Here is a 27,574-nt window from a genome sequence, read left to right on the forward strand (position 1 = left end):
CAAGCTTCCTAGACTATCCGGCTCAATGTTCTCATGAATAGTCCTCCCCAAAACAGATTTCAAACTAAGCTGTAGAAAATACAAATTTTACCTATTGATCAAAATTTACTGTGTACCCATAAAGGGCCTGTGGTCCACGAGCATAACCAACACCAGCTGAGAACAGCGGTCAAACTTTGTTGCTGTTGAATTAGTAGATATTTTAAACTTTCCCCTGGAAATCTCATTGCTTACTTACCTGTCTCCTAGCCTCACCTAGGCCAGTAGAGACACTTGTGATATGGACCCCCACTTTGCCGACAACATACCTGAAAGGCTGCCCTTCCTTTGACCAAAATCCAAACGGAGAGCTGGCATTAGGGACAATCTGCCATCTGTACCCAGGGGTGGCTTCTGTCAGGTCCAAGCCCTCAGCCGCGTCTCCAACTTCAAAGAGAAGCCCTCGATTGCCTGTAAGACACGTAAGCCTCATGAACATCAGAGGGCACTTCTCCCCCAAGCAGGGGAACTGCTTTACTACAGATTAGAGTGAAGATGATCCAGGAACTATCTAGAAGGTGAGTTAACTGAGACACAGATGGAGTAGCCATGTGAGATGTTCTATAGATAATACAAATGTTCTAGAAAGTGGAAACTACTGCTTGATGTAGGATTTAAGATCTTGGAAAGAGAGACTTGACAAGGAGCGGTAAGGGGAAATATTCTCAGAAAAGACGAAGGAGCTCTTTTTAATGCGAGTGTCTGGATATGAGAAAATGTAAAAGAGCAAATGAAGGCTCGTGAAGCCAGGACTGGACTTCAGTCTCTTTTAATATTCAGTTCAGCTTGGGAATTCTATTCCCTAAAACCCTGAGTCCCAGAAATTTGGCAATCCTTAAATTTTTCACAGGTCACGGCCTCAATTTGTAGCCATGGAGCAAATCACGTGACAGGCTGCTATTACATAACATTCTAAATGACGTCGTACTTATTCATGTGTGTTTTATATTAAACAAACCCTCAGAGCGAAGGCATATGTGCAATCAATATTGGCTACTAATTGGGATGAGGGTAAGAGCTCTGGAATCACACATGGGTGAGTTCAGAGTCCAGCTCTGCCACTTAGTCGATGTGTAGCTTTGAGCAAATTGCTTCATGCCTTCGTTTTCTCCTTCATCAAAATGGGGCCAATAGTAAACAGAGATACTGCACTAAAGACTAAGGGTGCTGAGTTATATGTCAATTATATCACAGTAAAGCTGGGGAGAGAAATAAAGTCAGTTCGACAATTCTGAGGGGGAAAAGACTAAGTGAGTTTAATATATATACAGAAAGAGCCTGAAATATAGTAAGTACTCAATAAAGGATAGCTAGAGTAGTTATTATTACTTTAAACTACTATTGTTATTCCTTGTTAAATCCTAAGAAGGGAAAACAGATAAGGAATAAGCATAAAAATAAAAGCATATTTTAACATACTATTTGAGGTTTCTTAACCTCAGCAGTATTGATATTTGGGGCTGGATAACTCCGTTGTGAGGGCTGTCCCGTGCATTCAAGGATGTTTAGCAGCACTTCCACCCTCTACCCACTAGAGGGCAGTAGCACCACCATCCCAGGTGTAAGGACCAAACATTGCCAAGTGCCCCCTGCAGGCCATTGAGAACCACTGCAGTACAGGATCCTTTGTCCTTCTGTTACGGAACGCAAGTCCGTGTGCCCAACACAGTGAGGCCAAACAATACCAAAACCTCGGAGTCTGGAGCAGAGGAAGGTTTATTGCAGGGCCATGCAAGGAGAGGGGGGGCTCATGCCTTAAAAAAAAAAACCCAAACTCCCCGAAAGCCTTCAGCAAAGCCCTTTTATAGGAGAGGTGAGGGAGGGGCGCGGCTATCTGTTGCACACTACTTGGTGTCAGATTCTTTGTTCTTGAAGTCAGGTCACGGTCAAGTAACAATGTTCCTGTACATCTCTACCAAACAAATGTTATTCTCTGTTCTGACAAGAAAGGGCAAGGTCCCAAGGCTCAACCTTCTCCCTCCGAGGTCCAAGCCCAGGCTAGGAGGAGGGGGTCCCCTGGCGGGCTGGTTACCCTGCCCGGAAGGGTTCGTCCAGCACCCAGTCTGGGTCCTCCCACCAGTGCCGCAGCCCGGCTGACGAGGCAGCTCTCAGCTGGTGGCACCCTCAGGGCCAGATCCCCAGACCCCACCCAGCCATCACCACTGAGGGAGCCAGACGCCCAGGACCCGGCCGGCCCTCAGGCTCCTAAGGCTTCCCAAACGGGGGCTGAGGTCCCTCAGACTGGGACCCCTGGAGACTGCCACTGTCAGTAGGTCACAGAGGTGGGGAGAGGTTCGCCGCCGCCTCAAGGCCTGGGCCCGGCCAGCGCGCGGCCGAGGCGAGGGCTCTGGAGCCCTGAAGGACACAGCCCTAAGCCTGTCCCGGGGCCCCCCCAGCTCACCCACGGGCCCCAGAGAGAAGGCCGAGATCCGCCTCTCACCGTACTCTGTCCCACGGACCGCCACGAGTTCCGCCACTGGCGGGGCCAGACCTCTCACTGCCTCGCACGCACTCAAGATCTCGCACTAAGGGTCTCGCGATAATGGTCACCTGCCAACAGCTGCGCGCCCGCCCCGCCCCATCACACTTCCATGGAAGAAATTTCAAAAGCGCTTCAGAAAGGACGTTATCAACCATCAAGAAAACCTGTGTTCAGGAAATTCCTCTACCGCAACGCCAGTAGCTAGAGCAGGCGCCCTCCTTCCTGACTCTGGAAACGCATTCTCTCCATCACTTGCTTCACACAGTAGTTTTGTTTCCTTGCATGGGAGCCTTCCCTGAGTAAAAACCGCAGATCGGGGACCTGGAGAATTCCCAGCTAAAGCTTTGCATGTGTTTTCACACCCGAATGGCCTTTCTTTAGAAAGTTTTCTCCCCTGATGAGATTCAGGAGACGAGCTCCCTGCCTGTGGATTAACGGTGAAGACAGCCCTTGCGGGGCACATAGGGCTCCCAACTGGTGGCCTGTGATTCAGGCTGCCCAGCACGCCAACTGCCCTTCGTCCCTAACTAAGCCCGAGCTCCTGTTCTAACGCTTTCCAGAAAAGTGCTCCCGCGGTGCACTTGCAACCTGCAGCCGTGGAGTAGAAGGTTTAAACAAACACAGAAGGACAGATGGAACCTGTCCCCTCGCCCCCTCCATTTCTGCCCACTTCAGGGGTAACCTGGTGGCCCCATCACAATACATCTCTACTTTTCAGAGTAGCAGACAGTGCCCACAGGGGAGAAGAAACAACATTCAAATATGCATCCCATTGCACCCCACCCTCTGCCTCGTCTAAAGCTGTCCTATGAACATAGAAGACATGGTCTGAAGCTCTGTCTTCTTAAATAGTAGGCAAGAGGGCAAGTGACCCAGAGGATGGAGGAGGCCGCTCAGGGGTTTCCACTGGTCACTATAGCAACGTCTTGATGGCAGTTAGGCTTCCTGGATCATGGTTTCCACTGAACCGCATTGGTCATTCAGCTGGCTGGGGCTAGGAGTGCAGGGCGTTGCCAAGCATCTGAGTAAAGCTAAGAGCCTCTCTGAAATGAAAGCTCTGACTCAGGACCCAGGGCTCACTGAGCAGCCAGTCAGACAGCTGAGACCGACCACATATCATAGACCAGCCGTGGAGACTTCCTTACCTGCCTGAGGAGCGGAGAGTCTTGCACCTTTACCTGGAGCTCTGGTGGTGCACTCAATCCTCCTGGGAGACACGTGTCTAATATCACACAGAATGCCTGAGGGGAACATTTAAATTAGATGCAGATGTCAATATCAGTGGAGATACAGATGTGGCGGGACAGAGGACCACACTGAGGTAGACAGGCAAAGGGCCAGAAGTGGAGAGTAGAGAGAAAGTTGTCACCTCAATGGAAGGAAGCAAGAAAGGGGGAGTGGCAGAGCAGTGGAACATGGGGCTGCTCAGAATAATCAGGAAGAAAGTGCCTTGCCATGTCGTTCACTGGAGATGAACTGAGCTGGGGAGAGGAATTGACAGGAGAGTGTGAGGACACTTTCCTGCATCCTTGGTGTCACCAACTAGAGGAGCATCCCACTAGGCAGAACAAAAGGTTCTAGACTGTTCTCCACAAAAGGGTTCATTAAGGGGGCATTCCAGAAGAATCTGCATAGCAAAAGCCTGCCCACTCTTACTTATTCAGACAGAGCTAAGGGGAGGGAGAGGGGTCGCCTTTTAGAAGTAGACCTTTGTGAAGACGCAGCTGTGCTTTTCCTTCTCTTCCCTCCCAAGATGGGGACACCTGAGGGACTTGCCCCTGAGTTGTGAGTGTGTCTGCAGCAGGACACCCTATTTCTGTTACATGTTTGCCAAGCTGCAGGACCAAAACACCCCCCAACCCCTGCAGCCTCAAACACAGGTCAAAGACCTCAGAACAGGATCCCATGATGAGTCGGAAGAGGCAAATATTGCTTCCCCCCATCCTTTCCAGGCCGTAAGAGATACATCATCTCCTATGGCATTTAAATCTATGAACTCTTTTCAGCCATTTCAACTTAGTTACCTGCAACGGTAACCTGGGCAGGATTGTCAAAGAAGTCCCCTGTAATTGTGATGTCTGTTCTTCCCCCAAGGCTCCCAGTTTCTGGAAACACAGACAGTATTTCTGCAAGAGGGGAAAAAAAAGTAAGCTTCCAAATATAAACCAGGATGTGAGCCAGATAATAATATAATCATAGAAGCGATCCATAATTTATTTCTTACTTTAACTTTCTAAGACCAGCAACAGTTGTAATTTTTTGCTAGTAATAGTCATTTAAAAGTGCATATAATAAGAAAAGGATTCACATATAACAATATTGATAATAATATATATTATACAGGATCAATATGTGAAAGGAATGGGAAATGCAGTCACTCATGCTATCAGCAAAAGTCCCTGCGTACCATGATGCTTTCTTAGGAACTCTGTCTCCTGACCTCAAGGACTCTGTTTACACATCACAGAACAGTCGGTTACACTTTATGGAGGAATCAACTCTGGATGCACCAGGCAAGGTCTCGATTTACCCATATGAGTCTGCAATTCGCTCTAAGCAAAAGAATGAGTTACACTGTCATATGCCACAAATCCCTAAGAATTTAACTTTTTCTGATCCTTCCCCCTCCTATGATCAAACTCTGAGAGTTCCAAGTTTCGTCTCCGCAAAGGGAATGAGGTCGTGTTCTCTGATAAACTGAAGGTACAAAGAGGCTAATTATGCATGGTTACCGCTTCAAAATAAAACCAAGGGTCAAAATTCAGCTTTGACAGAGGTAGGCTACCTAGAGAGTGAATGGCATTGGCCCCATGACTTAGGAAATTTCTTGCACTTTTGGCAAACGCAAACTCTGCTGCCTCTGGCATCTGCACTAACCTTGCAGACATTTTTTAAGTGGTTTGGGGACTGTATTCAAGCTGAGAATCTAGCACTCACATTTAGTAGCCAGCTTTCTACTACTGGACTGAGTTCACGATTTCATGCAAGTTTCCAGTTTTCAGATTCTTTTGGTATGAAGGATTTACTCATCAGATAGGAATACGCAAACTTAGCATCTGTATCAGCAAGTCATAAATTGTTGAATGAATGCTCAGAGATGAGATGTTTAAAATAACTGCAAAGATGTGCTTTAGATTTTTCAGTGCCATCTCTTTTCTGTTACTTGTTTAGAACAAAAAACAGGGATGACTCCCCTTTCTTTTATTGTCTATATCCCTAGACTTTGTATAAAAATCTACGATCAAGCCTCTTTTAATATAGCAACTAAAGTGGACACTCACACAAGCAACCTATTCTCATACAAAACCAAAGGGCCATCCATGACTTCAGGGATGGCTTCAGGTGTTAATGGTCATAGAGAAATGGCCAGAAAGAAGGGACGGAGGGTCCAAGGTCCAGGGCCGAGTGAGGGGAGGGGTGAGAAATACACGATGAAGGGAAATGGTACCTGAATATGTCTGGTACAAGAAAAGGTCCTGCTTAGCACTGACCAGCCATGCATCCTTATGTACCATTGACCTTCAAAAAGACAAAATTGTGTTTTGGATGAAAACTGCATCTGGGATTACATTTTTTTTGGGGGGGGATTACATTTTTTAAATTGATTGCCTGAAAGGAAAATCACTAACTTTAGTGATCTTTAAAGCTGTTCTGATACCAGCTCCCTTTGATGACTAGAGAATATCAATGCGGCAAAGTTTGTTTTCTGATCTAGAAAATTATATGGGAATAATAATACTTACTTTACAGAGTGTGACTAGCATTAAATGGAAAAATGAACGTAAAAGGACCTGGTTTGGAGCTGGCCTGTGGAAGATATTCAATAGATACTGTTTTAGTCCTTCCTAAAAGAGAGACAGCGACAGAGAGAGACAAAGAGCAAATCTCTCTACTTTGGGCTGTGTCACTATCTTCACAATGAAATTAATATCTGCTAGACAATGCCCTTTTCAGGAAAACACTGACAAAGTACATAGTGTCAGAACGTGAGGCAAGCAGAAATCCAGAATCCTAATAGATCTCTCCAAAGCGCTATGAAATTTGGACACTTCCCATCTTGAAGAAGGCATTTCCTGGAATGATACAAAGCATTTTATGGAACTGTACTGTTTTAAATTTCCAGTATTATGAAATTATTTAAGAAGAAATTCCCCAAATTCTGTACCATTATCACACTGAAACATCTACATTGCTTCAGGACGAGTGCATAGGACACAATTATATTCACCCAGGTAAAAACAAAAAATCAAGTGGGTATGTAGGGTTTTATTACACTACTCTATTTGGGTGCGTTTAAAATTTTCCACTATAAAAGGTTAAAGAAGCTAAGCAAGACACAAGAGTAGATAGTGTAAGATAAAGATAAATCTGCTTCCTCCCAGTTACTTACTTTCCTTTGTTAAATACTGAGAAACTAACATTCTGGGAGCCTGTAACAAAAAGAAACAGACATTAATACAGGAATCTGCACGAACTGCCTGGACCAGGTCACTGCTACCATAAACCCAAGGACTCTGGCGATCACCAAGGTACCACCCACACCTTAATCTCTTTAACAGTGCCCAAAATAAACACGTTCCAGACTCACACCATCAGCGATGGTGACTTCGAAGCACAAAAGGATAAATGTAGAAGCTCAGAGCAGGGAAGAGCAGGCTTGGAGTTACACCAAGCATGACAAATCCTGCCCCACCGCTTACTAGGTTCAACTTTCTCACCTGTAAAGCAAAAACAATTCCACCAGCCTCCAGGCTTATACATGAGGATTACTTTAGTTTATATTTAAGTTGCTTCAAACAGTGTCTCTCAGGGAGTTCTCAGCAAATGGCAGTTATCATTATCATCCTCAGGAGAACCAATTCTTTTTTTTTCATCTTTATTGGAGTCTAATTGCTTTACAATGTTGTGTTAGCTTCTGCTGTATAACAAAGTGAATCAGCTATAGGTATACATATATCCCCATATCCCCTCCCACTTGAGCCTCCCTCCCACCCTCCGTATCCCACACCTCTAGGTCATCACAAAGCACTGAGCTGATCTCCCTGTGCTATGCAGCAGCTTCCCACTAGCTATTTATTTTACATTTGGTAGTGTATATATGTCCATGCTACTCTCTCACTTTGTCCCAGCTTCCGCTTCACCCCTGTGTCCTCAAGTCCGTTCTCTACATCTGTGTCTTTATTCCTGCCCTGCCACTAGGTTCACCAGTACCGTCTTTTTTAGATTACATATACATGCGTTAGCATACGGCATTTGTTTTTCTCTTTCTTAACTTACTTCACTCTGTATGACAGACTCTAGGTCCATTCACCTCACTACAAATAACTCAATTTCATTCATTTTTATGGCTGAGTAATATTCCGTTGTATATATGTGCCACATCTTCTTTATCCATTCGTCTGTTGATGGGCATTTAGGTTGCTTCCATGTCCTGGCTATTGTAAACAGAGCTGCAATGAACATTTTGGTACATGACTCTTTTTGAATTATGGTTTTCTCAGGGTATATGCCCAGTAGTGGGATTGCTGGGTCATATGGTAGTTCTATTTTTAGTTTTTTAAGGAACCTCCATACTGTTCTCCATAGTGGCTGTATCAATTTATACTCCCACCAACAGTGCAGGAGGGTTCCCTTTTAGGAGAACCAATTCTTGAAATCGTTTTTTTCCAACACAGAGAAAAACTTTAAAATTCTGTTACTTCTCACACAGACCAATGTAGTTGCCTTCCACACGGCACTGCAGAGTCCCAAGACCATGGTCTTCCTGAATAGGATAGCTAGGGAAAGAACCGAAAAAGGTAAGAGGTAAGAATCACCAGGCAATTCAGTTCAGAAGCTCTGGCTCTTTAGCCAGGAAAGAAAATAAATAAATAAAATAAAATGTAAAATAAAATAAAACAAAATAAAGTAAAATAAAACACAACTGTAACTAGAGTTATCATCAATACCAGTCAAACACACAAAATGTTGTCTACTCCTAATCTCCATTGGGTCCTTTCTTTCCAAAATCTATTTTATACAAGGACAGCAAGACCCTTATCCCCCCAAAAAAGTCTATTAGCAAATGTGAACTGAAACAGGACAATTCTGAGCAAATGTTAAGAAACCACATTATAGAATTTGGCTCTACTAAACGCTAGTCCTGAAAGCTAAGCCACAGGGTATAGACGGTTAATCCACTCAGTCCGGAGGGAAGTGAAAATCCAGCAAAATGTTGGTTATCTGAACTACAAGCACATAGACACTCATTTTCTAAATGTTCCTTGTAATAAATAAATAACTGAATATTGAAAAGTTAGTTGTTTTCTCTCTGGCTAGTCGTTACAGTATAGTGGTTAAGAGGATGAACTTTAGAGGCTAGTTAGTGGGCCCAGGTTGAAACCCGAGCTCTGCCACTTGCTCCTTGTGAGACATTGGACAAGTTACTTAACCTCTCTGTGCCTTGGTTTCCTCATCCGTAAAGTGAGACTAATAACCGTATGTACTCACAAGGTTATTATCTGCCTTAAATGTGAAACCGTTGGTGCAGTAAGCACTTGGTAAGTATCAGCTATTTGTTTTCAAGAAAGCTTTCAGAACCCACTTCAAGTTGCATTGTGAATCAATTACTCTGTCTTTTCTAGGGAGTCTAAAGATGAGGCAGTCAACAGTTATGGGTGATTTATATTACAAATAGATGTGTGTGTGTGTGTGTGTGTGTGCACGCGCGCTATGCCCATGTGGGAGAACCTAAAAGCATACATGCTGGCAAGAAAGGCACTCACCGGCATCCTGTCTGTCTGTTTACAAGAGAACAAGGAGTGACCCATTTGTCTCCCTGAGCTTCCAACATCAATGGGCTGGATACAAAATAGAAACAACAGACACAAGTCAAGAGTGAATGCTCTCAACAAACATTCTTGGAAAAACCCAGAGGAAACACTGTTATGGACATTCATCTCTGAACTTATGGGGCATTAATGCAGGTGACTGGGGACTGTCCCCCAAGGAGATGCTAAATCAGACCCTCAGCCCAAGAGCAGGGTGCATAACATTGGTCTGTGGCCCACACTTTCACACCACAGAGGGAGCACTTCCCCTTTCCTGAAAAATCTTCATCATCTCCTTGGCTATACTGGGTTCACACAGAGCCACGGAGGAGTTTGTGTCTTTGTTCCCCCTTGCAAAGGCTGTATCCCAGACCAAGGCTGTGACGGGACCAAGTCCCGGGAGGGCTTCAGTCCTCCACAGGAAGAGTAATTTCCGTTCAAGACAAGTTGACCATTACAGTAAGTCCCTTACATACAAATGAGTTCCTTTCCAAGGGCGCATCCGTAAGTCCAATTTGTTCTTAAATCCAACAAAGTTAGCCTAGGTACCCAACTAACACAATCAGCTGTATAGTACTGTACTATAATAGGTTTATAATACTTTTCACACAAATAATACATAAAAAACAAACACAAAAAATAAAGAAAATGTTTTTAATCTTACAATACAGTACCTTGAAAAGTACAGTAGTCTAGTACAACAGCTGGCATACAGGGGCTGGCATCGAGTGAACAGGCAAGAAGAGTTATGGACTGGAAGAGGGAGAGGAGGTGGGAGATAGTAGAGCCGAAGGATCGTCAGTAACAGGAGACGGAGGGCAAGCTGCAATTTCACTCACGCCTGACGCTGATGACACAGGTTCTGGTTCCTTGCTGGAACCAGATGCACGTTCACATCTTTGAAAGTTCACAACTTGAAGGTTCATATGTAGGGGATTTACTGTATTTTTTTTTTTTTCCTTTGGCTTCACCATGTGGCTTACAGGATCTTAGGTCCCCATCCAGGGATCCAACCGGGGCCACAGCAGTGAAAGTGCTAAGTCCTAACAACTGGACCACCGGGGAATACCCTGGCCATTATTTTATGCCAGAAACGTATATCCTGAAAGTTTGCCAAATCACGTTCTTTTCAACCAGAACAGAATCAAAGGTTTGGAGCAGAACATGAGGATCCCCCCATTCTGTCCAAGGGGTGGAGGAAATATTAGACACAGAATGTAGCATCTCTCAACAGAGCATCTAATGAAGTTGTGGTCCTTCTACCCTATAAATCCTCATTATAATTGCTTCATACGTTGAGTAACGACAATTCCTTCCCACAAACACCTCAGCTTCAACACTTTCCATCCTGTCCCCCCCTTTCCCTGGCAAGGATGATTTACTAGTACCACTTTGCACTTTAAAAGTCTCCAATGAAAAAAGTCATGTTGGCATCCTAATCATTCCCAGAAAACATTAAAAACTCAATGGCTTTCACAAATAACATATGATGTCACTCATATGTGGAATCTAAAATATGACACAAGTGAACTTATCTATGAAACAGAAACAGACTCACAGACATAAAGAACAGACTTGTGGTTGCCAAAGGGGAGGAGAGGTAGGAGAGGGAAGGATTGGGAGTTTGGGATTAGCAGAATCACTTTGCTGAACAGCAGAAATTAACACAATACTGTAAATCAACTATACTTCAATAAAATAAATCTTAAAAATAACTCAATGGCTTTCAGTACCTCTTCCACATTTTCCTCTGATCACCCCAACAGAAATTCTATATACACAAATGTATAACAAACAAGGATGTTATAGTGGTCTTTTGAGTTCACACATTGTTATAAAGAATTTATTTCAGCCTGAGAAACAAGAGGGAGAAGGGGAAGAATCAAGAAAGAAAATCCACAGATGCAATTACAGTACAACTCACTGCGCCCAGAGTGACTAGTTTTCAGTAAATAAATGGACCAACTTAATCGACCAGTCGCAATTACATTAACCAAGTTTGTTGAAGCCCAGCTCACGAGGGACTGTAAACTGCAAAGAGGAAAAGAGGAATTCCATGCCAGCTGCTTACAATTTATCGTTATCGGGGAAGCTGGTCTCAGGAATCAATCCAGCATATCTGTAACTAGTTGAACACAGAAACAAGCACACGCTTACCTATGAATGTACTCGGCATCAAAATCAAAGGTTTCCGACCTTCCGGTGATAATCCAGCCATACACATGTATAAGGTTTCCTGTTTGAAAAAGATTTTTTTCAATTAATCTGCTTAGCTCACACTCTAAATATATAACGTAAACTGTATTTCTCTTTTGTTACCTCTACTCAAAATGGCCAAGCCAGTCATGACTCAGAATATTAATACATTTTTATAAACTGTACAACAGGAAAGGATCACCAAGTATAATCCATTCATCGATATTAAATATCAAAGAGGCAATAATAATGAATCATTGCCACTGTGGACTTATTCATGTATGTATGGAGCACTGAAGGAATATCAGGGCTTCTTCACAGTCCCAGGAAGGGAGGCAGGGAGGGGCCCATTTAAACACACTGCCTTGTTCCACTCTCTTGGCCGTGTGTAGAACATCCACCCACATGGGATTTAAAAATAATCTTCTTTGGGGGTGCTCCATGCTTCATGAGACTTTCCTCTGGACACATACGATAAGAGGAAGCTCGTATCACACAATCTGGATAGATATTCAAAGATACTAAACTTCTTTCTGTATCTCAGAGTACAAAAGATGAATGTCATGGATGAATCAAACGGACAGGAAGTCAGAAAGAATGGCACGAGAGAGCAGCAGAGTTATGGCTTAAAGGATGGGCTACTGCACATGCAATTAATTCAACAAATATGCTCGTGTTCAAAGATCAGGCAAAATGGGGATCCAAAGACGGTTGGCGTCTGCCTTGTCCACTGATAAATGGATGACTTCCACTGCTGGGTCTCCTCTATGCAATGTGTAGGGATTCCCATTGGGTAGCAAGTTTTTCCTTGATACTCACCTCTTTTGAGTTCATAAAAATGGGGGTGCAGGCATCAACAACGCCCTTTCATCAAGGGGAACTCTCAGCATTACCCCCACCTTCTCTGCTCAGAGGATCTGGGAAAGAAATCTAGAGTAGCCCCTTCTCAGAAAGAGTTTGGGGCCCATACCTGATGCTGCATGAGTTGCTTTCCTCCAGAGTTGAAAAACACCTAAATTCAGTTCCACGGAAATGCACAAAGCAAGGTTTTAAGCAAGCACACCAGAGCAAGTTAAAGTTTACCACTCAACCCCACAACGTGGAAGTGTGTGCCTTCCAGATAATGACGGAATTTAACCGTCAAGGCTGTACTCTTCCAGCATCACAACACTGAGAGGTAAGAGAGGTGTTGGTTAATGAGGCAAAACCTCACAAATAGAAGAGAAGAGGGCATCTTTGGGGCTCATGAGGTCCCTGAATTCAGAGGACTTTGGGTCTCTTCACGGCTACACTTCAGGCCACGAAAGAACATGAGCAAGAAGTAATGCTTCCCTACATACTGTGCATGTGTTTTATTAATAGGAAGTGACTTTGATCTGCAGTCATTGGATGACTGGCCCTAAGACAGTGGAAACCTTCCAGGAAGTATGGCGGACCCTTGACCAGAGAGCGGGTAGAAAGAGAGGAAATTCAGTGACTTAGACAAAGGTTGTGGAACTGGCAGAAGCCCAGAGTCTGAAGGTCTCGGCTACTGTTGCCAGCCAGCAAAGTAATTCTTCATTTTACTAGGGCTAACTGATGGACTTCCTGGCTTTAGCAGGCATGATTTCTACAACTGATGGGCACAATTTGACAAACGAATAACGGGTTATAGAAACTAGGAATTCCTGGGAGTTTTTGTTTTGTTTCTCAACAAAGGAGCCCAACAAACAGCAGCTGACAAATGGCTAAGCCAGACCGTGTGCTGGGCGGGGAGGGGGGACCCCGCGTCACAGTGGAGGCCTGTTAACCGCATATGGGAATTCAGCGGCTCACAAAACAGCTCTCCTGTCTCTGCCACCTCCCCCATTTCCCTGCCTGCTACTCTGGGCAGGCTTCCCAAAGGAGGTGAGACTAATCATCTGGCAAGAGATTTCAAAGATGCAGCCGTTTGGATCCTGCCCGAGGGATCACTCAACCAGCGCAGCCACCAATCGTTCTCCCCGAAGGTGGAGGAGACAGTGTGCAGAACTCAAACTGGGCGGGAGAAAGGGGCTTGACAGATCTGGGCGCCAGCTGATGCCCCATGTCACACCTCTCACGGCGGGCTTTCCTCCTCAACCCTCACCCTCACAAGGTTTCTGCCATCCGAACGGGAGTTTTCTAACAACACCAGAGCAGTGGGGGGGACAAAATGACGGCGTGTGACTTTCACAGACCACAGCCCTTTTTAATAAAACATGATCACGTCTTGATTATTCAGATGAATGGAAAGGAACAGATCTGTGAATAACAGGCCTTAATAAGACAAGGCCGAATTCATATTCTTCAGGATGTAATTTAAATACACACATACATCATCTGTGTCTATACACACACACACACCAAAAGTACAGACACTTTTCTGTGACTCAGAGATTCATTTTGACATTCTTGAACCGTTCGAAACAACTAGATCAGTTTATGCATTGAGATGCAACCACATGGAAAAATTGAGCAACTTGTATTCCCATACTTATACCATCTGGAAACCCTGAACAAATAAAACCTGAAAGTGATGTAGGAATTTGTCAAGAATCAGACAGCAAATTATATGTGATCCCAGCTCTGTTTACTACTTAGTTTTAAGGCGGGCTTGGCAGGTCCTGAACCTGTTTCTTAGTTGCAATTCCTTCTTTTACAACCACCCTCCCAGCGTTCTCTCTCTTCTTTTCTAGCCTCCTAGTCTCTGCATGTAAGTGTGCTCTCTAACTCATAAACCCCCAGGATCAGGACCAGGGTTAATGGCCTTCCAAGTGGTACCCAACTTGGCTCAACACAAAATAAAATGTAAGGTATATGGGCCCACTCTGGATTCTGACTGTTTGTGTTCAAATCTCAGCTGTACCACTCATTACGACTTTAGGCAAATAACTTAACCTTTTGGTTCCTCATTTCCTCACCTCCAAAATGGAAATAATAATAGTTCCTATATCATCAGGTGTTGTGAAGATCTAATGAGATAATATAATAATAAAGCTTAGAACAGAACCTGACTCCCAGGAAGGGTCAAATAAAGGTTTTTTATTATGTGGATGATTATAAAGTTAGGAGCGATGATGGTGTCTATATTCTCCAGCAACCTCTGGTTTGATTTTGCTGGCCTCTTTTTCTTTTCATGTTAAGATTCCTTTGGTTATCAGTGAAGTAATAGAGCAAAAGTGCCCAGAGGTGAAACCAAACCAGGTGAAAAATAAACCAGAGGTTGACACTTATTTTCAAAACAGCATCAGAGAAGCGGTTAAAATTTCCTATTTATAGAAACCATCCACCTGGGCAGAAGAGTTTGCAATAAGCTTCAGCTAAGGGATTTCTATTTATTGCTATCTTAATAGGAGATTTCTTACCTGGCACTCCACTGGGTGGATTAACTTGGTAAACGATGGGTGTCTGTGCCCTGGAAAACTGTTTAGAAAATGTTATCACAGTGAGCATTTCATTAGAACATCACAGCCACATACACAGGAAGCCTAAGTCATTCCGCACAGAGCGTTCATCTAAGGCAGCAAGTGTCTGCATCTCCTCAAATCACCTTACATCTATCTCCTTTCATCTTCAAGATATTTCTGTGAAGCAGAGATAACAGACATTGTTATAGTTCTTCCATAGATGAGGTCAAGGGAATCTGATCAAGGTCATATGTCTTCCCTGCACCATATCCCTCACACCTGGGCAAGTCTGTTTCTACTTGCTCACCTGCCATACCAGGAACATGTTTTACCAAAGGAAAGGTAGGCAGGCCACGCTTTAAAATACCAAACTTTTAATTCCATTATTGCAACTTGATATCTTGGGGTCTTGAAGGTTTTTTTTTAATTTTTCTAGACAATAGTTTGCTTATTTAGATAAAAAGGATTGCAAATTAAATTATCAGCCAGCACCTTGGTAGGGATTAGCAAGCTACAAAAAATTGGAAGTTGGAGAGATACACAAGGGAAGTTTGTATGGGAAAATGGAAGGTGCCTGTTGGGAGGAAAATGATTCAAAGGATGCAAGGAATGAGAGCCAACATGACTCTCCAAGGAGAAAACCAGCATTGATTGGAGAGGCAGGAGCCTGGAGAAGCCTGGTCCTGGCACTCAAGTCATCCTATGATGCCCTCACCCCCTGAAGCACATCAACTGCTAACTATAAGCTCCAGAAAGGCAGGGGCAATGCCTGGCTGAGTCATTGGTTGTATCCCTGGGCACAGCCTGGTATGTAAAAGACATTCACATTTTTGTGAATGAATTGAGTGGCTCCATCTGAGATGACTGATACACTGCCTGGAAGCAGAGGAGAGAAGGAGACAATTCCGGGAACTCCATCTCACCTATAGGCCTCTGGGTTAGTTCCAGATTAGAGCATTTCACAGTCAGGGCCGGCATGAAAAAAGAGAGAATCGTAAGGATGGGCTGACCTGGCCAAGGTTTGAGCCATGGCCTAATGACTCACCTTCCTGCTACCTTCACCCCCATCCTACTCTAGACGCCTAGACCACCTTCACTCCCCTAACCTACTGTACCTCCCATTTGCAAAACAAAGACAGCAAATTGTTTTGCTTGGTCTGCTTCCAGCACCCCAGGAGTCCACCTTCCCAGGGAGAAAAGCAATAAAGAATAACTCTGGTGTTAATCAACAACCCTCATCAGACATGGACAATCAACAGACATTTTCACAAAGCTGATGCTGGCTGGGCAAGTGCAGGTTTTATGTATCGATTCACATGGCTGTACAGTCTGTCATCAAGGCTTGTTTCCTCCCTTCCTAACAGAAAGGGTTAGAAAAGAGTTCACAGAAAATATGTACAGTTAGGAGGTCAAAATAAGAATGCTGTGACCTCACAGTTTGGCAGCTGGCTCTGAGCTCACTGAAGGATAAAGATTAATGCAACTCCACACACACCTGCCAAACGTACACTACACCCCTCCCAGCCTCCTCCTGCACCCAGACCTTCAACTCCCACTGGGACGCCCTTCATACCATTGTCATTCCCACTGGAACTTTATCATAGGAGCTTCACGATACAGAGCAGTGGTTACTGCCCACCTTCCAGATGTTAGAAACTGAGGCAGACACAACAAATGAATCCAAACCACATAAGGAAACACACCTCTCGATTTCCAATTTAAAATACAAGGTCTAAAATACCATATGCTAACACACGTACATTTGGAATCTAAAAAAAAATGGATTTGAAGAACCTAGGGGCAGGACAGGAATAAAGACGCAGACATAGAGAATGGACTTGAGGACACGGGGAGGGGGAAGGGTAAGCTGGGACGAAGTGAGAGAGTGACATGGACATTTATACACTACCAAATGTAAAACAGATAGCTAGTGGGAAGCAGCTGCATCACACGGGGAGATCAGCTCGGTGCTTCGTGACCACCTAGAGGGGTGGGATAGGGAGGGTGGGAGGGAGATGCAAGAGGGAGGAGATATGGGGATATATGTATATGTATAGCTGATTCACTCTGTTATACAGGAGAAACTAACCCACCATTGTAAAGTAATTATACTCCAATAAAGATGTTAAAGAAAAAAAAAATTCCAGGTCTATCCTTCAGGCTGAGAGCCTTCCACCAGAAGTGCAGGGGAAATAAGGCGACTCCTGCATCACTCCCTCCCAGGTCCTCAGAGAGTGGCAGGGCAGGCTCAGAGTGAAACCTCAAAAAAGGCTTCACTTGTGAATCTCTCTGAGCTGACACAATATAAAATGGCACTTTTCTAAGAGAAACAGGTCTCTGGTCACCCACGAAGCTAGAGACACGACAAAGTGAAAAATTAACGAGCTTCCAAATCCAGCTTCCTGCATGCTGATCCCTGAGCCCGAATGGGGTCGGCAGCAGCAAGGTGGGGGGAGCAGAAAAGCAGAGGATGAGAATGATAAAGCCGCAGCTACCAGCTGCTTGATAAACCTTCTGTGAGTTGTTCAAACTTGTCAGTGCCTGCAGCAGGCTCTTTGGAGTGGACTGGAGAGGTGGAATTAATTTTTAATACATATGGTTCCCCCAGCCCCAGTCCCCAAACAAAGAGAGACACTGGGTTTCCTTCAGCTCAGAATGCCTCTCATTAACTGCATCCCCTGGTGATTTTTCATCAATTCACCAAGCTAGTGGGACCACCGGAGGACTTGCTTTCTTTTATGTGCAATTTTAGGAAGTGTTTCTCTTCTTTCCCCTCTCTCTCCTTACCGGTCTTTTAATAAGTAGGAAAACTATTATCTGGGGTGAAAGGACATCAAAACCAAACACAGCACAGTGATTAAGGACCATGCTCAGCCGTCTCTCTTCTGTTTTATTCACTGATACAATGTAGAGGTGCTGGTGTGGGTCTTAACAAAAAAGAATTTTTTTTTTCTTTCTGCCGCATACGTGCAAAAGCAAAATTCTGGAAAACAAGATTCTCTTGGAGTAAGAAACAAGTTGTTAAATGTGAATTGATGGCAAATTCCAAAGATGAATTGCCTATGTAAAATGTGGATCGTATGAGAGATGAATTTAGAAGATGAAGTCTTGTTGTAAAGGAGCATTGATTAATAACTAAATTGTGTTATTATAAGCATTAAATGAATGTGCATAAAGCACTTAGTGAGAGCCTGACATACACGTGCTCAATACTTACCTTCTTAAGATAGTCTCAGAAACTCTGTAACTATCATCCACCTGTTCTCTCATCCTGGCAAAAAAGACAGACTCCCCAGCTGATTTATAACTTTCTTGTCGATAGCGCAAGCACACTCTCAGACCAGGCAAACACACATTCCTCCGTGCTTGGTACCCACCTTGAAAGTGCAGCTGTCTCGTGGTCCTGAACTTGGGCTGCCTACGACCTGTCCCCCAGCCTGCACTTCCAGGTAATAGAGACCTTCATGTGCTTCGGACAGCAGAGATCTGAGGGCAGAACGTAGCAATCCTTGTGAATCAATGAAATTGCCAAAGCCGGCAGCCCCACTTGACCACTTCAAATTCCCCCCCCTGCACCTGTGAAACAGAGCTAACCCAGGAGTCCCGTATTTCACCTTTCACCTCCTCTATCCACTCATCCAATAGACTTTAAACCTCAGATCCTTCAGCAAAAGAAGTTATGAAGTTTTCATTGAAAGTGCCAAAACATTTTTTAAATTTTGTCCTGTTTCTCAGCCTCATAGTTTCTCAGGACTTTACGAGTTGGAGGGGACACTGATAGATAATCTATACCAGTTTCCATTAAAAAAATAACAAGTTCCATATAGATTAAGAGACCTGGGTATGCAAACACCACAGTTTAAGGGCAAAGGAGGATCTGAATCCTAGGCTCTTTCTAATAAAAGGCACTGATTTTATATGTTGCCAAAAATTCTTAATAATTACCCCAGCAGCCCATAAACACCATAAAGAGAGCCCTAGACCTTCTCTCCTCTTTTCAAGAGGATCACAGTGATTTCTTTGCCTCTTCGAGGCTGCCATTCAATCTGAATTTTGAGAGGGGGAATATGATGAATAAGGAGTTAGATTTTAGATGTGCCTCCCCTCCAAAACTTCTCCTAAAATCTTTAGTATGACCTTAAACCTTTACATCTTCACTGTCCAATGTGTTTAACCATTAGCCATATGTGGTTATTGAGCACTTGAAATGTGGCTAGTCCCAATTAAGATATGCTATTAGTATAAAATACACACTGGATTTTGAAGACTTTGTATTCAAAGAAGGATATAAAGTATCTCGTTAATAATCTATATTACATGTGAAGTGGCAATATTTTGGATATGTTGAGTTAAATAAAATGTATTATTAAAATTAATTTCACCTCTTTCTTTTGACTTTTTAATGTGACTACTAAAGAATTTTAAGTTATATTTGTGGCTCGGATTATATTTTGGTTGGGCACTGCTGATTTAGATGCAACAGTGCCTGTTTTTGCGAACGCAGACTTGTCTTTTTATAATAATGAGTATGACAGTATTTCATTGATGATAAAATGCACGTTTTCCCACATTTGAGTGTTAATTTAATTTGATATTCATCTTCCAATCAATGAGTACATTTAAGAGGGTGCTATTTCTTTTTTTCTAAAATGATGTTATAAAGTCACTGGTGCATGGGGTTTTTTTTGTTTTTTTTGTTTTTTGGCTGCATTGGGTCTTTGTTGCTGCACACGGGCTTTTTCTCTAGTTGCGGTGAGCAGGGGCTACTCTTTGTTGCGGTGCGCAGGCTTATTGCTGTGGCTTCTCTTGTTGCAGAGCATGGGCTGTAGGCGCACGGGCTTCAGTAGTTGTGGCTCGTGGGCTCTAGAGCGCAGGCTCAGCAGTTGTGGCACACGGGCTTAGCTGCTCCGCGGCATGTGGGATCTTCCCGGACCAGGGCTCGAACCCGTGTGTCCTGTGTTGGCAAGCGGATTCTTAACCACCGCACCACCAAGGAAGCCCCATCTTAAAGTCATTAGCATTTGGGGATTGAGGAGATAGAACATACAAATCGTTAGAGCTTTGACTTATTTCATAGCAAGTTCTTGCAGGAACTCTATGCCCCAATATACCATAAAACCTATGGAAATCATCTCTACTGACAGCAGTGCTATAAGGAACTTTAGTTCAACAGACATCTTTTGAGCATCTTCTACTAGCAAGATATTGTGCTCAGCATCATAAGGACTACAAGGTGGGTGAATCACATCCTCTGTCCCCAAAGCACTTAATTCTGTGAGGATGAATCTGAAAAATGAGCAATTGACAAAGTGTCATGAGAAACATAGGGCTGAAGAAACAGGGCCACTAAGGCTGTGCATCCTATGCCTTTGTGTAAATTACAGAAAGGTCCTCCCTTCAGGAAGATGAATTGCCCAAAAAGTGTGTTTGTGTGTGTGAATACACAAACACATGTCCCATGTGTTGAATACACAATCCATCCATGTCCCATGGATGAATGACTAAAATGTGCTCCTTCCTCAAAAGCTGGATTTCAGTTCCTACTTGTCCCCTATCAAAGAAGGGAAAGATGACACTCAGTTGGCTGTTCAGGGAAGAGGTAGCATTTGCAATATGGTTGGTTCAATAGGCAGAGATGGAAGAGAGGGAACTTTCCTGAAAGAGGGAACAGAAAACAAAAGGAAATGACAATCTCTTTTTCTCTTAACCAATGATCCACTTTCAGGCAACATCTGTTAGATATTAAAGAAAGAACAAACTAGTGTAAGCTTTAGAGGTCAACAAAAACTTAAGTAGGACAATAGATAATCTGGAATCCTGTAAAAATCATATCAGACTCAGCAAACAAACTGCGGACTAAGGTGAATTTCCTTTCTAACTGATTTTTAGTTTATGTACAATCATTACAATTATGCCTATTCCAAAAAAATAGTTAGCAAAATGGCCCCATTTATTGAAATCTGAATAGCAATAGAGACCTTCACACACACACACACACACACACACACACAAAACTGGAAACATCATCCAGCCCCCAACCCCTCCTTATAAATGTCTCGGAATTCTCAAAAATCTTTCCCATATTCTCATCCTCCCTTAAGCCCTAAAGCTCTGATAGGGAACTATACTGGTAATTGCAATCATGGCAGGAGTTGCTCTAATTTGCCACTGAAAGCTACTGAGATGAGCAAAGCACTCATCCTGTCTGGCCTTCTCATTCCCGGGGCAGGTGTACCTGGTCCTACACATCACTACCGGCAAATCCAGGAGGACAGGAGAGATGTCACAGGGTATGATGGGCAGCATGGGTACAGCCACATTCACCAGGTGGATCTCCAGCTGAGAGCCGTTGGCAGGATAAAGGAGACCTGGCTCCAAACCTAAACGCAAGGGAGAGTGGAGTCTCAGGCTGAACAGAGCAGTAATCCACCCAGGGTAACACAAAAACCTGCCACACGGGGGCAATGGCAGCCCCTGAGTTTACCGAAGGGTTAAAAGTAATATTTCTCATTTCCAAAGGCTGTATGAATGAGTGTGCTTCTTTATGACTTTATTTTTTTTCTTAATTCTCTCTTCAGGTGCATCCACTGAAATCCAGGAAAGCATTTTCCAACCCTCAAAGTTACTCTTTTCCAGTGGTATAGATGGATACACTGAGCCATGGCTTAGAAGCTCCCATATGTAGGATTCTCGACAAGGAAGATAACCAAGGTTCTGAGGGTCACATTGCCAAGTTCTGTGCTACATGGGTATCATCTCATTAGGGTTCCTAGAGTTCCACCCCACAGCTTGGGATAAGGAAGTGGACACAGACATATAATGGTGTGATGTAACATTAGCATGTGGGCATCCGGTAACACAGAAGTTGGTCAGTTGGTCCATCTCCCTTCCAGATCTCTTTTACATCTGTCCTTAAACAGGACTCATTCTTTAGGATTCTTTAGATCAACAAATAAGAAACTTGCACTCGGTAAGGCCCAAACCTACCATCAAAAATGACAGTGATCCACGTTCCTCCTGCGAGGCTGCCTTCTTCAGGTTCAATGTGGACACTCAGACAAGGCACTATAAGTGAGTAGGAGAAACCCTGGCTTCAGTGTGCAAATTCAATCCACCGGCTTCCTTTGAGCATTCCTCAGAATCACCACAAGGGCTTCATACAGCACAGATCGCGGCACCCACCCCCAGGGTTTCCCATCCAGTAGGTCTGTGGTGGATCCCAAGAATTTACAGTTCTAACCAGGTGCTGCTGGTGTTACTGGTCTGGGGACCACACCTTCCTCCCATTTTAAGGGAAGTTTTGACTGATCTTCTTATCTTAGACATCCAAAAACCATGTGTTCACGAGGACAATCCTGAATTTCCACTTCCTTTGGAAAAGGCTCCAGGATACATTTGGTTCCTAACTGAATCCATAAAATGTCTTCTCTCTTTCCCACTCTTTAATTAGGGGGTCATATTTAACTGTTACCACTTATTTCTTATATTTCCACTTCCCAGAGGAGAAAGTTCTGGAAGTTATCCCTACTTCACTCCTCCTGCTTATAACATCATCCTCTAGTTTCTCCCTTTTGAATACATGATCAGAATGACTCCCCAAAGAGACACAGCATTCTCTAGATTTTTGCTTTGCCTGCTCAGAGAGGGGCTGAAGCATGAATCAGTGCTGGAATTTTTTAAAAGCCCACTATAGACTTACACACTAGGCTAGACTGGCTTCTCGCATAGAGACTATGGGCTGAGCGTGACCTTATCAATGCCTTATTTTTGAAGATGATCCTGGATGGACATGCCTTGTCCGAGGTAAAGCCAGCAAAAATCAGTTAGCTCCTCAGTGAGGTCTACAGAACACTTTTCGGTTTCTATATCAGAAAAGTTAAAGGATCACCCAAGCCACGCTAACTCTGGCTAGCCCAGGGCTTCCATGTACATTTATGCAGGTGGCGCTCTGCACGACCAAGAGTGGTGAAGAATCATTCACATCGACACAACCATTCGTGGCAGCCCTGGCCAGATGGGCTCATGCTTACCCCTCAAAGGTGTATTAGATACTTCTACCTCACGAAGATCAAAAACAAATGTCATAAAAAGATACAGAGGATAACCAAAGTCACTGAGAAAACGAGAGACCCGGTTCGAGAAAAGGAAATTTTTATTGGTCATTAATCACTAAGACAAGATAAGCTACTCCCCTTGGGAAGATAAAGTAATAAAATCTAAAAAGAATTGCATTGTATGGCTCAAAAAGAAATTATAAAAGGAAGGTTATAAGTTATTATTAAAAGCTCTAGACTTAACAGCAACTTCCACTGGCTGTTAAAAATTAAAGTATATAACTATTTAATATATAACCTCAACTACTAAACAGAAAAAAATTATTAAGCAGAGAAAATTTAAACCTAGGGGAGATACTTTAACACTTCCTCCCAAAGTAATATTTAAGTATCAGTAAATTAGTTCTCAAGGTAACCTGCTGCATTCTATCCAAAATCCCTTCAAAACACATCCAACTCACCTGCTAAAAGTAGTATTTTGATACTTGTCAGAGAGACCAGCCAGCCAGTCATCTTGTTCACGTAAATCAACCCTTTCAAAACTGTTCAGACATTAAACACATTTTCAATTTTGATTGGAGCAGCAGAGATTTATAAAAACAAAATGAAAAATTACTATCACTTTTGCTTACATACAACTGCTTTGCTTCGTTAAAACTTGGGAAATTAAGGAAATTATACCAATATGACCCTAGAGTCTTCAGAGGGACCCACCATCTTCCCAAGCTTGGAAGGAAAGGATAATCTAAGAATCTTACATAAAATTATCATTATTCTACCCCCTTGTCCCACTGACTTATTTTATGCATGTTTAAGCTGGGTAAGTAATAATAACCTCTTTCCTTAATTCATTATTAAATAAACACTTAAATTTTTAAAATAAATGAATTCCAGATTCAAAATACTAGTTAATGGCAATTACGGAGAGGGGGTGCGGGTTGTTTTGTTCTGTTTTCTGGAAGTCTCAGTCCTCTAGGAACCAATCAACACAAAAAGAGTAAAGAGTTAAAGCAAATGTTAAACATGGTAACAAGTTGAAAAAAAAATGGTGTTAATGGAAATTTGGGGGAAATTATCTTATCCTCACAGCAGAGGAAACAGGAAGGAAAGAAACAGGAAGAAAAAGCTGGACCCTCCAAACTGGACCCTATGACCCCAGGTCCCTCTACCTCAATCCACAATGCCCGGATCAATCTCTTTAAACTCTGCCTTCACTGTGCCCTTCTCCTGCTTAAAGCTTTCAATTCAAAGCAAAACCTCTATCACTTCAAAAATGATAGGAACACTTGGTAGGATTTTTATCAAGATTAACTGAGACGATAGATACATAAAGAAATTAACACAGGGCCTGGCACAAAGGAGATGCCCACGAACGTTAGTTTTCTTTTTGAGGGTTCTCTGCTTCCAAAGGAAAGCCCTCTCTCTGACTTTGCAGTCCCACCATGATCTGCCCCCCACCTTTCCAACTTCCCCTCGCATTGCTCTCCAAGGTGACCCCTGCACCGCGGCGAAGCTGTTCTCCCCACCGTCTCCCGGACAAGCTTCCCACACGGCAGCCTCTACCTTGGATCCTGCTGGATGCTTTCTGGATTCCCCAAACTTTCTTGTGCCCCAGTGAACTCCTGGCCTGCATCAGGGCCCAGCTTGGGAGCCACCTCTCCACGTAATCTGTCCCTGTGTTGGTTCATAAATTAACTGGCCCCCAAACACAGAGGGCAAGGAGAGACCTTAGAAAGAGGGAAACACTCCAGATTGGCAGGTGTCAGGTTTCAAGAAAACTTACAAACGAGGAGGCTTGTCGTGGGCGTCAGCGAGATGAGTAGATCTCCATACCCGCCACAATCTTAAAAGTTTACAGAGTCTTCAGTGGAATTCAGTCACCGTATTCAATCCCAGTGGTCTCAACACCACCTGACTCTGAAACCTGCATCCTTGAAAACAGCTCCGGCTGTGGGACCTGTGGGCAGAATGTACATTTCAATGACAGGGAGGGAGTGAGGAGCCTCCAATTGCCCAGGGTCTGCTTGCAGGTCAACTGGTGGTCACACCCTGTGCATGACCTCCTCCAGCCATCTGCCCCTCATGACTAGCTCTAACAATCTCACTTGCCCCCTCTTCCGAGATGTGCCCTGAGAGGTCAGCAAAGGGTTTCACCAGCCTGGAGAGGGCTCCTTTGGCAGCTATCTGGCTGCATAGGAGATAGAGGCCACAGCAACGGTCTAGGCACATGCGAGAGAAAACACAGATTAACATTCCCAACATAAGTAACATTTTTTTCCACCAAGAGCTCCATGATCTGAACCACTGATTTTTCAGGTTCCCTGGGTTGGTGGTCAGATCACTCAGGAAGTTCCCCTGTGTCCTCCTGCGATTTAATAAAGATGATGCAACAGCAGATTCATCAGGTGCAAACACGCAACATTCTGCTTGGATAATGGCTCAGGTGCCTCCTTGCAAGGCAGGGATAGTATCTGAGGCCATCCTGTGCTGGAGGACAGCTTTTCTCATTACAGACATTTCAGTGTTCCGTCAGGACAGCTATCATTTAAGGACTGTTGGGTGAATTTAGTAACAGCTTCTATGTGCTCCAGGCCAATGGAGGGAACAAGGGCAGCAGTCAAACGATGGCACCAGTGGAAAGCAGATAAGCCCATCTGGTCTTGAGGAAGGGGAGGTTGGAAAGTTTGGAAACTTGACCTGGCTGTGTATACCATACAAGGCCAGGGAAGGCAGCACTGTCAGGCATGAGGAAATGGACTGGGGGATATGCCATACCAGGACCGCACCTTCTCCCCTCTTTCCCATGGTGCCGGCTCCATTCCAGATGTAGTACATTTCCATAGGTCTGGCTGGCAACAGGACAATGGGATCCTGTGGAGACTGAAGTAATTCACCTGTCCTGGTGGGATGTCCCATAGTAAATTCCAGTAGATAAAGTCTTAGGATACCTGGGAAGGTGTGATAGGGCTTGCTATTATCAGCAGCATAGCGCGTTGATGCATGGTGAGAGTCAGGGCAATGGCCTTCTCCCATGACTTTTGTATCTTTACAATGTTGGGTGTCCTGGTAAGGGTACTCAGTCTCATACACGGGGCAACAGGTTTTACTGGTTGATCAACTATATTGAAGCCTAGGATAGGACTTTAGTGCACGCAGCCAAGGTGGCTTTACCTGTTATTAATTTAATCTGCCGCTTTAATATTGCACTTTTCCTTGTTACTAACGCTACTCCTTACAGGTTGTAGAGGAGATGGAACCTCCATTCATGTCATGTTCTTTTGCCCAGTCTTGCATATCATGACCTTTGAAATGTGACCCATCAATCACTGTTTTTCGGATGAGGGTACCCAAACATAGTGCTCGGTTCTCTAATCCCCTAATGGTGGCAGCCTGGTTTGTGCAGAGACAGAGGAAAGCTTGGGTTAGGCCAGATGCAGTGTTCATAGAAACCAAGGCATATTTAGAACCCTCCCTCAGAGGGAGGGGTCCAATATAATCAATTTACCAATCCTTCACCAGTTGGAAACTCCAGTAGATGGTACCAGACCACTTTGGAAGTTGCTTTGGGTGTTGTTTAGAACATATAGGACATGCCGTTACTTACAGGAACCAAGTCACTGCATTTCAAGGGCAATCCAGCATCCTTGGCAATATGCCATCTTACCCAGGTGTTACAGTGGCTGCTCTTCCTATGTACCCAATCTGCTGTGGCTACTGAAGGGTCAGTTGCTTCAATCAGCTTCCTGATTGCCAGAGGGGGCATTTGAAGGATCTACATATTCTGCAGGACCTAGTAGCACTCACATTTCTAGAGACAGGGGCCTGGTGGACAGGGTGTTCCCCTGCTACACAGAGGCATGCCACTTAGTCAAACTGGGCCTTTGAGTCATGGCAAATGTGGGTTGATGGAACATATTCTCAATCCACCCCTTGAAAGGAAGGGAAGTTCTTACCATGATATGCTGTGTACACTGCTAGAGCTGTTGCTCTCTGGGGGCATATCAGAGTTTTGCCACCTTCTAGAGCTGGGACCAAAACCCTAGGGACACTCTTTCCTTCTGTTGTCTCTGCCACAGGGCCTAACTGACACTTTCTGGAGTCACAGACACATATAACTCATGGTAGCCCTGCTTGGGAGACGCCCGGGGCTTTAACCTGCTTCCCTAGTATTCTTGCCTGCTCAGAGGTAGCTTGTAGTTTTGACTCGCAGTTCCACACGTGCCCTTTTTTTGCCAGGTTGTATAAGGGACAGAGGCATTGTGCCAGGTGGGCAATAAAAGTCCTCCAAATCCCCAAAATGCCTACCAAGGCTTGCATCTATTTCATACTCTTAGGGCTTGGATAGGCTTACATCCTAGTTATAGCTTCTGGAACAACTTGAGTCTTAGCCGACTACACAACTCCCAACAACTTTACAGTGATGCCTGGGCCTTGACTGTTCTGTGGATTCACTGCCCATCCTCTTCCTTGCAGATGTTCCAGCAAAGTCTGCAGAGTGTCCTGCAGCAGAGGCAAGGCTTCACGTGTTAACTTTCTATCATCGATGTAATGGATCCCTTTCATTGATACAGGGGGATTAAGAAAACA

General features: G+C 44.0%; 1 protein-coding gene across 1 annotated transcript in view; it reads right to left on the minus strand.

Annotated features, from left to right (window-relative positions):
* PKHD1 (PKHD1 ciliary IPT domain containing fibrocystin/polyductin) overlaps positions 1 to 23,500 on the minus strand; it is a 424,641-nt gene extending 401,141 nt beyond the window's left edge. Inside the window, exons 1-13 of the mRNA XM_049716350.1 lie at positions 23,449 to 23,500; positions 21,921 to 21,998; positions 21,169 to 21,313; positions 18,311 to 18,419; positions 14,892 to 14,949; positions 11,488 to 11,566; positions 9,286 to 9,360; positions 8,234 to 8,298; positions 6,912 to 6,951; positions 5,970 to 6,040; positions 4,546 to 4,647; positions 3,667 to 3,762; positions 309 to 450 (exon numbers count right to left, since the gene is read on the minus strand). Coding sequence (XP_049572307.1) covers positions 309 to 450; positions 3,667 to 3,762; positions 4,546 to 4,647; positions 5,970 to 6,040; positions 6,912 to 6,951; positions 8,234 to 8,298; positions 9,286 to 9,360; positions 11,488 to 11,566; positions 14,892 to 14,949; positions 18,311 to 18,419; positions 21,169 to 21,313; positions 21,921 to 21,998; positions 23,449 to 23,500 — 1,112 coding nt within the window. The remainder of the gene's footprint in view (positions 1 to 308; positions 451 to 3,666; positions 3,763 to 4,545; positions 4,648 to 5,969; positions 6,041 to 6,911; positions 6,952 to 8,233; positions 8,299 to 9,285; positions 9,361 to 11,487; positions 11,567 to 14,891; positions 14,950 to 18,310; positions 18,420 to 21,168; positions 21,314 to 21,920; positions 21,999 to 23,448) is intronic.
* Between the last annotated feature and the right edge of the window lie 4,074 nt (positions 23,501 to 27,574).

The sequence above is a fragment of the Orcinus orca genome, chromosome 10, assembly GCF_937001465.1.
Source record: "Orcinus orca chromosome 10, mOrcOrc1.1, whole genome shotgun sequence".
Taxonomy (NCBI): domain Eukaryota; kingdom Metazoa; phylum Chordata; class Mammalia; order Artiodactyla; family Delphinidae; genus Orcinus; species Orcinus orca.